This window comes from Aptenodytes forsteri, unplaced genomic scaffold (assembly GCF_000699145.1).
Source record: "Aptenodytes forsteri isolate BGI_AS27 unplaced genomic scaffold, ASM69914v1 Scaffold99, whole genome shotgun sequence".
NCBI classification, from domain to species: domain Eukaryota; kingdom Metazoa; phylum Chordata; class Aves; order Sphenisciformes; family Spheniscidae; genus Aptenodytes; species Aptenodytes forsteri.
The window spans coordinates 660,456-671,952 of NW_008795321.1; the positions used below are offsets into that span (position 1 = coordinate 660,456).

The 11,497-nt window shown below is 37.9% G+C and overlaps 2 protein-coding genes across 2 annotated transcripts in view; one reads left to right on the plus strand and one right to left on the minus strand.

The window, feature by feature from the left end:
* ANKRA2 (ankyrin repeat family A member 2) overlaps positions 1-11,497 on the plus strand; it is a 21,537-nt gene that overhangs the window by 907 nt on the left and 9,133 nt on the right. The window lies entirely within an intron of this gene.
* Positions 1,060-10,994, minus strand: UTP15 (UTP15, small subunit processome component). Its single transcript, XM_009279923.1, has 11 exons — positions 10,906-10,994; positions 10,637-10,821; positions 9,305-9,483; positions 8,375-8,500; positions 7,610-7,745; positions 6,355-6,439; positions 3,886-4,035; positions 3,604-3,705; positions 3,267-3,400; positions 2,698-2,756; positions 1,060-2,193 (listed from the first exon to the last, which is right to left on the minus strand). Exons 4-11 carry the CDS (start codon positions 8,445-8,447, stop codon positions 1,970-1,972), a joined length of 963 nt encoding a protein of 320 aa, XP_009278198.1. The 5' UTR covers positions 8,448-8,500; positions 9,305-9,483; positions 10,637-10,821; positions 10,906-10,994; the 3' UTR covers positions 1,060-1,969.

Consider the following 11,497-nt stretch of genomic DNA (forward strand, 5'->3'; position numbering starts at 1 on the left):
AGCTTGTCCAGGTCCCTCTGGATGGCATCCCGTCCCTCTGGCGTGTCAACCGCACCACTCAGCTTGGTGTCATCTGCAAACTTGCTGAGGGTGCACTTGATCCCACTATGTCATTGATGAAGATATTAAACAGTACCACTCCCAATAGGGACCCCTGAAGGACACCACTCGTCACCAATCTCCATCTGGACATTGAGCCGTTGACCACTACCCTCTGGATGCGACCATCTAACCAATTCCTCACCCACCGGACAGTCCACCCATCAAATCCATACCTCTCCAATTTAGATCAAACTAATCTGCTATTTTAATCTAACTTCTTCCTACGATTCTGCTAGCCACACATCAAACTTCGAGGCACTACAATGGATACATACTTTAGACATGAATATCACCAGTAAGAACTAAGAATATGTTTGATGTCAAGGTCGGTGGTTCTCAAGCCGTGGAACACTAGGCTGCCAAGAGAAATGTCCACCTCCAACTCTTAAGTGCTACTTAAGGGTCACGGAATAAGGAGGCTCCAGGAAGAGCCTCCCCCCTTCAGAAAATTCATTTTGTGTGGTCTGCTAAGAGATAACTGCCTGATTAAGTCACACAATTAAAAGCAGCACACAGATTTCCTAAAAGACAAAAGAAAGTTCAGGTCCATTAGCAGAAATAAAATAAAAATAATAAAGTAAGCAGCAAGGAAATGAAAACTTTAAAGTTTGCATGAATATGCTCCTTATTGTTACCTATTATCATCCTAAGTCTTCAAAACCAGCAAATCAGGAAGGAACATGTATCACTCACATATTAATTTAAGGGCAGACCAGATACTGCTCCACACTTTTCAGTCAAAGATTGTTAAGGTTTTAGGTAGAACTTGCAAAATTGTTCAAGTTATTTCTACCACTGATACCCACCTTTCACTGCCACACTTGAGCAAATTCCTTTTGCAGGAAATTCATATTATATCTCAAATAAATTCCAGGCCTGGGGGGAAATGCAAGTCACAGAAAACAGACTGAGGACAAAGTTCTACCCTACTGTCATCCTATGTGAGTTGAGCAGCCTTTGGCACACCCGTCTTTCCAAAGCATACCGCCCTTCTCCAGCACTGCTTGAAGTTAAAATAAACCATTACCCCGGTATTCAAATACATACAGACAACAATGTAGACTCAAATTGCATCTACTGTACACTGAAAGTGACAGAATTACACAAAAATTTAGTTCTTTTACTTAACTGAGGATTTTCACACTGGTATGCATTTTACTTACTCACTACATTAATTTAATTTGAATTAATTTCCCTTTAGAAGAATTATCTATTTTCTAGGGAATTATAATTCATAAATGTATATGCACTCTTTAAAAAAATGAAACGAACAAATTTTTCAATATACATAAGCATATTTCTTCTATTGCACTAAACAAAACAATAACATGCACTTGTTTTCTTGAGTCATTTTGCTGTTTCCTATTAATTCATAGAAGACTGAAATGGAGATGAAGCAGGGAGAGAAAACACAATATAGTCAAGTTTTATCAAATGCATACATAGTTTTATTCCTAAGTCCAAGGAATCCCATGTGAGATGGGATATTAACCTTAAATAAGGACAATGACACATTAAAATTGGACAATCCTCAATTATTTTTGGTAAATAAAAACTGAAAATTGTTGACTGTTTCTCTAAATCAAATAATGACTTTGTACTGGATGCACAAAGTTATGTTACATAACTTCTGAATAAAACTTTAAAATTCAATTGTTTGAAAAATATTGCATGGAAAATCTTGTAAATGTCCTTCTTTCTCTGTCTTCAGTAATTCAGCCTATTCAAAAACACAGTTTGGAAGACAGAACTTCCAACGTAGAGGGGCTTATTTTGAAAGTTACTATTACAAAAAGTTACCAGGAGAACAGGTCATGTATTTCAAGTCCACATTATTTTTGTGACACTTTGTTGTGATGGCTGTCAGTCAGTTATTCATATTTGTTTCAATGGTCTCTGTAAGACCATTACTTTTGTTCTCTTCTAGGTAAGTAGCTCTTTTCTTAGTAAAAGTAGCAAACAGTGTATCCATCATTCCCAAAACTTCTAGTAGTTCCTCTTGATAGTCAATCTCTTTTCCTATGGCTTCCTGAAGTCTCAAGAATTGTCTATCAACAATTGCTGACTGTCCAACCACAGGCTGATAAATGTCTGTAAAGAAAAAAGTCACTTAAGAATCCACATATCTATGAAAACGTGAAAATTATATTAGCTAGTTAGAGATGCATTTAAGGATTCTAGCACAAGTCCAACATTGTGGACAAATAAGACAACTTTAATGGTGTTCTGAAAACAGTGTTAATTACTGGTATGTACTCACAGTAACAGTAAGTGAAACTAACAGAAATTTTTACGACCTCAAATGCTATTTCTGCCTCATTGGAGAAGCAGAAGTCACTTGTATTATGTAAGTATAGAAACATGAAGTATCAAAGATACTTAGAGACCATGAGGAGCTTCCTCCAGCCGGAGCAAATCAGATACTTACTGTGGTCAAAGTTATCTGGCAATATCTCTTTTTGGATCATTCTCCTGACACTGAGTCCATAGTTATAAACAAACCCATAAAGGTTTGGTTTCTTAAAAATGTGGCTCTTTTTACCTTATTTCCAAGCTAGCTATATGGCTTTGAGAATATTTTTGAGTTGTACTTACCAGTGATCATATCTGCAACCGTCACCAGTACAGGTGTAAATCTAGGCTCAATCACACGCCTGCAAAATTAGAAGACATCCCAATTTTACTGGTTTTGCCAACTGCACTTCTCTCACCAACAAGCAGCTTTCTCATACAGGCACAAAGACAATTTTTTCTTCATTAAAAGATGTCACAGAACAGCAGTCAAAGAGGCGAGTCAAAAAAGCTACATGTGGTATTTACCCTCCTCCTTTCAGAAAGGCAGTGTGGGTTGGAGGACTGGCAAAAACCTCAGGTACATGAAGACACGAGTTTCATTGAGGAAACAGAAAATAATAGACTAAGCATAGAAATGTCTGCCAAAGTAAAATATACTGTCTCATACTATCAGCAAAATTTTTTTGCGCTAACAGGTAAACTAGTTCAGTACTGTGAGTGAAATCCCAGACCTTGATATGAGAAAGCAGAAGGCATGTGAGATTTCAAGAGTGCCAGTGCTCCACCTGCGATCTGTTGAGACTGTGGCAAAAGCTATTAAGAAATACAGGTCTCAAAATAGTCAGAGAGAACTCTCATTAAAATAATACCTTGCCACAAAGGTAAGAAGGAGATTAACTTGCTTCTCGTCTCGGCCTGCAAGTGCACTCCTCAGTGTTCCTCTGCGATGTAGTTCCTGCATGACTGCAACCGTAACTTCAGGAGTATAAAGCCTGATGGGTGGCTGGACATATATAAGAAGAGTTTAGTACCACAGCAACATCTTTACACACAAAACAGCACTGATATCAGCAAAACCAAAATGGAACCCACACAAGTTTGATTCCTTTCTAGCTATACACTGAACTAAAGTTAGTTTGACATACAGAAAAAATCCACATCAGATCCCAGCACACAACTCTGATGAGACAAAAAACAATGCCTTACCTCCATTACCGCATCAAGGGCCTTGGAAGACTGAAAGCTCTTCAGCAGCTTGTCGTATTTCCTCAAAACACGTTTTACAGGTTTACTGACACAGAAATCTTCCTAGAATTGAAAGACGAGTTCAGAGTAAGACACACACACACATAATGGATTAGATGTATTACCATGAACAAGCTTGTATGTCTTTGTATCTTCCATCCCTTCCCTTTCTTCAGCACACACCAAAAAAAACCCCGAAATTTTGAGGAGTGCTTCAGTATACATTTTCTCACACCCCTATACCTGTTTTGGCATGTAAGTTCTTCCTTTTACGTAGGTTCTATATGCTGGTTGTCTCTTCTTTCGAGACTTTTCCTTCCTTTCTTCAGGTTTTCTGTGTTTAATATTTAGCACCCCATTGGTCATGCCTACAACTATGGTTTCATCTTCAGGCTGAAACAAAGAAGTCACAGAGTTAGGAACCTAGTGTTTTATTTGATGATGCATGCTCTACCATGCAGATTTTTAAATTCTTATGCTTCATGATAAGGCTCTAAGCACAGTACCATAGAGTAACTTAAGCTGGAAGGCACCTCTGTGAGATCCTGTGGTCAAATACCTTGTTCAAAACAGGGGCAGCTTCAGGGCTTTGATTGTAAGCAACATTACCCATCTAATAAACCTTTAACAAATACCTAGAGGGACTACAGCCTGACTAGTGAAGCAAGCTCAAATACGCATTAACAACCTTCTGTAAGTATAATCTATGACAGATTTTTTGGTTTGTTTGTTTTTTTTCAATGGTGTACGACTGCCTTTGGCTATTACATGCCATACAGCAGACATGAACACCACCTATGAGAAAGCTATCATGGAACAGCAGGATTTTGAGAAACATGTTCAAAATACCAGTCACTGGTATAAATTTCACCTACATAACAAAGGTTGCGTGTATTTGATGCTAAAGGTTATAATTTTAAATTATGCACTGGAGAAAAACACTGACTTTGCATATAAAATAGTGAGTTCTGACCCGTTAATAGTAACAGATAATTCTATGAAAACATTAAACATTAGCTGAATGCTCAACTGCTGGTAAGGAAAACAAAACAAATAAACAGTGTTAGGAATTACTACAGAAGAAATAAAAACTAGGAAGTCATTATGCCACTGAACAAATCCATTGTGTATCTACATCTTAAATCCTATGCAAGTCATTCTCAAAAAACAATAGCAGATTCAGAATAAAAGAATCAAAAAAACCCAAGGACAATCAAAGATTGGCTTGATTTGAGACAGAACTCTTCAGCATGGGAAAAAAAGACAATTGAGGAGGGATATGATAAAAGCCTACAGAATTATGACAGGTATGGATGGAGATAAGCTGGTCAATGTCTCGTTTAGGGGCATCAAATGAAGCTAATGAAGGTTCAGATAGAACAAAACGAGGCAATGCTTCACACAACAAGCAGCAGAAACATGGAACTCCTTGTCAAGGAACCTAATGAAGGTTAAAAGTTTGTCCAAGCTCAAGGAATCTAGTGAAGGTTAAGTTTGTCCAAGCTTAAGGAGAGACTGAGCAGGTTTATGTAAGAGAAATTCTTCGAATTACACAGAAACTACACTGATGAGCTGATTTCTCATCTGAAAATGAGTTTGGGAGAATATCAGAAAACTTATCATACACACTTGCTCTGTTTTTAGTTTTCCATATGCATCTACTTATGGCTATAGTTGGAAGCAGCATCTTGAATTAGACCAGCCTTTGGCTTGAGCCAGTAGAGCCAGTCTTATGTTCTCATATGACCACTTAAAACTCAAGGGTTTTAGTCAATAGGAAACAAAAGATTATGTTTCAAGAGATATATACACAGCTCTAGAGATGCCAAACAACAGGTATTGCATGTTTTGCAGCTGCTGTAGAGTCTTAAAGGGTATGGGTTTTTTTTTTTTTAGTTCTGTACTCTTCACCTCAACCAAAATAATTCAAAACTCATTTAGCTCTAGCTCCCTAGGTAATAAGGTAGGAAATGAAGAAAGGAGGACATCCCCTCCACACAAACGTTCCCCTAGGTTCCAGAAGAGCAGGACAATAGTAAAGTAGCAAAGGTAGTAAAGATCCCTCACAGTCCCTTTTACATGTCCTTCAGAGGCTATGTAAGAAGGTGACTACATGACGACAGCATTGTTCTAAGAAGTGGTACCAGCCTCCAAATTTCTGGCCAAATGTTTCAGAGAAATGAGAGTCTTTGTTTTCTGTTTCCAAGACACGTGCCTTGGCAAACAAGTTTTTTTATGCTCATACCTCATGCCCTCTCCTCTTTTCTTGCTCAGACCCACCTGACACCAACAACTTTTAAGACACCATATTCTAAATGTCTCAGCAAATTAACTACTTTTTTTCTTTTATCACTGCCAGACAAGAGGACTCACAAGGTTCCTGAAAGGCAAAAGATGAGTACAATCTTCTTAAAGTCAAAGGGCTTCTCTTCTAAACTGAATACTTTCCCTATGATATATACTGTCCTTGATAAACACACAATTTTGTACAGATCTAATCAGGTAACATCTGGCATCTGAATGTATTATGTTTAAAACCTCTTAATGCTTTTTTTTTTTTTTAACTCAGGAGGAATATATTCAGTCATCCTACTTTGCATGTACAGCATTCTTCCGAAACACCCAATAGCAATGAAAGCAAAAATTAATTACTTCAGTGAGTTAGGAGGCATCAGTAATTACCTTGCCTAGAAAGATTTTTAATGTACTTACCGACAATGCAAGACTGAGGATGGATGTTGCATAGTTAAAGCTGTGAACTACTTTGTAGGAAGTAGTACTGTAAATCTTCACATGCCTATACAGAAGAGTAATGATTAAAACCTCGTTACTAATGCCTTATTGTAGACACTTTACAGGAATTTCACCACTCTCAACTTCTGTAGATCATTTAAGGAAGCTGAGTATTTATACAAAGCATTCTTCAGACTACCACTGAGCTTCTTAGTTATTACCTCTCCTGCAATAGAAAGGTTCTGTTAAAAGATACACAAAAGTCAAGAAAGGATTACCCTTACCCAAAAAAGATGAAACTGGGGCACGGACAGAAGAAGAAATTGAAGGCAGATGTAGTGACTATCTGACTTCAGGAATGCTTATTAGGAAACATTAAGACAGCATTTCTTCAAATTTGTTCTTAAATTTTAAATGTAAGATCTATTGACAATTTCTAGAAGTAAATCCATAGATATTCTTGTATCCAGCTGCTCTTTAATGATTTGGTTGAAGGTAGGAAATATTTAACAAATGGGAAAACAAAACATTATCTTACAACAAGTACGAACTTTAGTGTTGTGAGCACTGAGTGACAAATAACTGCACAGCTCGTGTGATCCTTCAGCTTATGCTTTGTAATCATAAAGCCTGAGGAAGCCTAAGAAGTACAGGAAGGAAGGAGGGAGGGAAGGAGAGAACAGACCACTGTCATTTCAGACCACTTGATATTTCTAATGTCTCAGAGACAACAGATTGAGTACCAGTACTCAGCAACTCAACCCAAACAAACAAAAAAGCAAGGAGGACATATTTTACCTGTGCCCCTTGGGTACAAAAAGCAACAGCACAGCAGAGCGACACAAAAAACAGTCTCTTTAAAGGTCAATATTAATACACTTTCAGTTATTTAAACTATATTAAAGTAAAGTTAAGAACAGTTACTTTACGGAGACTGCAAAGGTCAGTTTAGAGATTCAGGAAAATGAACACTTATTCAGAAGTTCCCCACATGCATTCCCAAATGGCACATGCCACCCTTACTGACGTTCAGGCTAATAAGAGGAAAAGGTTGATGCATATTGCAGTATGTACCTTGGCCCCAAGACACGTTTTCAAGTAAGTTATATCTCTAACAGTTAAAAAGTGTTTAAGCCCAAAAAACATGCAGAGATTCACACTGATGTATAACAACTTTCAAAGGAAAAAAGTACTAATGAATGTAGATCACAACAAAGCCACAAGATATACTAACCTGTCCAGGGATCCTGACAGTAACCTTTGTCCAGAGCTGTTCAGGCATAAACAAGTTACAGTTTTATGGTGATTTTTAAGTGAAACTAGTAACTGTCCGCCTTTTAGTACATCCCAAACTTTGACATATCGACCTCCTGTAAGAAGGAAACACACAAAACAGTTCGGCATACATACACATTCACACTTCTCAGGAGAAGTTTTCACAGAGTGATACAGTGCCTCCTTCGTAACACAGAATTTTCTGTACCTACGCACCATCCCCATCCATTATGACTATCTCCTAGGACAAGACACACTACAACCTTGCTCTTTTTTAGGCCATTCTGCAGGCACAGCTGAATGATTCAACATACTCCTTACCAAAAATAGTCTAGATACCACTGTGTTACAGGACTGCTGATGCAATGGCGAAAAGAGACTAAAAAACATTGTCATCATTAAGAGAAAGATACAGTTCCATCTTTTCAAACTTCTTAAGTATGTTTATTCCTTCACTTTAGCACTGGGCTAATTGAAGTCTGTACCTTGTCATAAAAATGTCTTTTTCTTTTGAACCAACTACAAGAAAAATCAAAGCAGAGACAAAAAGACCCCTACCTTCACCCTCCAAATCAACACAGATTCCTAAAGAAGATCTTTGAGAAATCCAGCTGTTACATCACCTACCACTTCATTGCCAAATGAAAACACTGCACAAGAAAGAATCAGCTGAAATATTTCTCAAATTAGGGCCACAGAAAAGAAATTTGATTTTACTAAGTACCTGCAGATACTAGAAGCCCACCAGAAGGGAACAGAAGCACACTCTCCACAGGCTGGCCGTGTTCTATTGTCATGACGCTACTTTTTGTTCGTGCATCAAATAGTTTCACAGTGTGATCATAGGAACCTGCAAACAACACCGTAAATAGCTTCAGTTTCATCATGTCAATTATTTCAGGAACTAAACCAGCCACGTCCTACTATCTAAAGGAGCTCCTGCCAAACGGAAACAGTTTTAAACCATACACTTGGAACACCTTATTGTTTACCTTGGTTAATTTACAGCCTTCAGGCAACATAAGTCTTCTAATTCTAGCCCTAGCAACATGTTAGGCCTTAAAAGTAATTTAAGTCTTAATTTTATTTCCTTTCCATTAATCAAATGTATTTATAACAATAAATATCAGGCAACCTGATGAAACCTAGTCTCTTGTGCCTCCTGAAGTAAGGAATACTAGTTTTTTCACAGCAATTTACCACAGATTAATAGAAAGATACTGCTAGGAAAACCAAAAGCAACTGGTTTCAAATAACTCCTCACGTGACTTTTCATTTTTGAGTCTGCCAGTACAGGGCTGTACAAACTACAATGGAACTGGTGTTCTCCGGAAACCTGATAAAACACTTCAGTCAATCCCAACTAAAGGATATGTTCACAGATTGTCTTAAAACTTAAAGGCCAGTCAGAACAGTCCCATTAACCCTAACAGGCTAAAGCAAAAAGATGTTAAAAATTAGTTCACTCAGAGTTTCCCTACAAACATCAGCATCAAGCTTAAAGAGCAAGCAAAAAGGAAACAACAAAGTAGGCACTGAGTAGGAAAACAGATTCTCCATGTTTAAAATACAATAAACAAGATCCTACTGTATAAAAAACTATCTGCATTTTTCTTCAATACAAAAGAAGCATATATAAAAAAGAAAATCAAACCTGTTATAAAGACATCTGCATTCACTTTACTTGCACAGCCGCATCTCACATAGTCAGTATGTTCACTGTATGAGACGATTTCTGTAGCACTCGGAATATCCCACAGATTTGATGAATAATCATCACCACCAGAAAATATTCGGTATTTATCACACAGGAAGCCCACTACATGAACAGCTCTAGAAACCAAAGTCAACAATATCCAAAGTTAAAATATATAGTTGTTTTTACAACAGTTAGTCTATTTGAAGAGCTTTGAAGAGCTTATTAAAGTATTCTCTCTAACTTAGAAGTGCACAGTATTTACTGTTGGAAGTTACAAAGCCTCACGTTACAGGTTAAAAACACTGGTTTTATATTTCCAGCCAGAAAAGGGTCATGCTGACAGATGCTTACCTAAGCACTGATATGATCTGCCTTAAAGGTTTTACAGGTCTACTAGGTGTTCATTTAAAAGCTGTAAGTTCTGCATTTGTTACTTAGAGATCTAGGTACTAGCACCGTCCTTTAGAAAAAATTTATAACAGTGACTTTTAAGTACGACTGGGTTGGACGCTCTTCTTGTCCTTTAAAATGACTATTTAAATCTGTATTATCATTGTAACTGCCCAACAGAGAAAGACTTTGACAGAAAACACAGATACCCTAAATCTTGTTACAATTAACCTAGTGGTTAGGACATAAGATAATACCCAATCTACAACTACAGACCTCAAATAGAAACACTCTCAAGGTCTGCCTGTGTGCTTTCCTGTGAAAGGGGGTTTGTTGTTGTTCAACAAACAACTTATCTGTTGTGCAAATAAAACACGTATTGGTCTTCCACAGCACAGCAATCTGTTTAATCTAAGCATTATCATTGTCTTCTCCTCACTGGTACATCAGAACTCCCCTTCTAACCCCTTCCCCACCCCACCATCATGCACATTTTCTGTTTTGTTTTTTTAAGGGATTCCTGCTCTTCCTGGCATATTTCTTCACTGTTCTTGTTTAGCCACTTTTTAGAATTCTTTTCCTGCCAGCATCAAATAAAATGTGGTTATCAGCACCGTGTAGTCACAAGACTATGTCTACACAACATATTAACAGACACTTACCTAAATTAGAAAATGTAGTTATTCTTCCACGTGCTCAATCCATATTTTAGAATTTTAAAAAGTCCCTCCAATTCTGAATTAAATTTAAAAATCTAATTTTCAGTAAGATCTACGTGAGACAGTTGCAAGCAACATAGACCAATATCATTCAGATTTTCAGCAACATACAAAGCAGACACATGTAAATACACCAAACAAGCTTATGCACACAAAGAAAAAACCAAGACTGTCTTACTTAGTATGACCATCAAATTGTCTCAGCGGTGCTCTTCCATTAATGTCAAAGAGGCGAATGCTACCTTCCTCGCTGCCAGCAACAAGTAGATTGCCATCATCTCTGTGTGTGGCACAATAAGCCGCATCTTTGAAGCGAGAAAATGTTTTGATTGGTTCCTGAGAGTAACGACCATAAATGTGGATCTAGCAAAACAAGAAGACATTATGTTAGCTCATATGATACCAGCTGAAGGACAAGAACATAAAAACCTCAGAAAAGCCACTTACCCTTGAGGAGGCTGTGACAGCATAGTTATATGGAGGAACCGGGGAGAAGTCAATTTTATTTACTGCACCAAATTCCTTTATCTGAACAGGTGTCTAAAACAATTGCAATAAAGATCATTAAATGCGCATACGCACACCATCAAAAATGAAAACAGCAAAACAAAACCTGTTCTTCCTACAGAGAGCTCAAAATTCCATTTAGAGCCAAGTTACTTTTTAAACACAATCCTGCTGAGTTTCTCTTCTGCCAGGCTACTTCTGCTCTTATAATTTTTTTCCAATTCACGCGTTACAACTGACCCATTAATTATTTGTTTTGAGGAAAAAACAACCTTATTCGCTCACGCAAGCCTAAAAATACTCTGATTACTCGCACGAAAGCAGTAAAAAAAAATACTCTAGGACAACAGCTACGTCTGTTGGGCCGACGTGGGGCACAAGTCAGCCTCGTTTCCTAGGAAGCCGTTTAACGGGTTTCAGGGAGATACTGAAGAACCGCTTCTAACCGAAAGCCGCAAGAGCTGGTAGAAAAAGCACGGACCCGAGCGCAGACCCCGCGCCAGCCACGGGGTCACAGGGGCAGGCCCGCCGC

What these genes read in the sequence shown, in the direction of transcription:
- UTP15 (XM_009279923.1), bottom strand. Translation starts at nt 8,447, where the DNA reads ATGACAATAGAACACGGCCAGCCTGTGGAGAGTGTGCTTCTGTTCCCT. An exon ending in TGGGCTTCTAGTATCTGCAG is followed by an intron (nt 7,746 to 8,374) that starts GTACTTAGTAAA and finishes TCCTTCTTACAG; the next exon opens with GAGGTCGATATGTCAAAGTT. An exon ending in CTGTCAGGATCCCTGGACAG is followed by an intron (nt 6,440 to 7,609) that starts GTTAGTATATCT and finishes TCTTCTGTATAG; the next exon opens with GCATGTGAAGATTTACAGTA.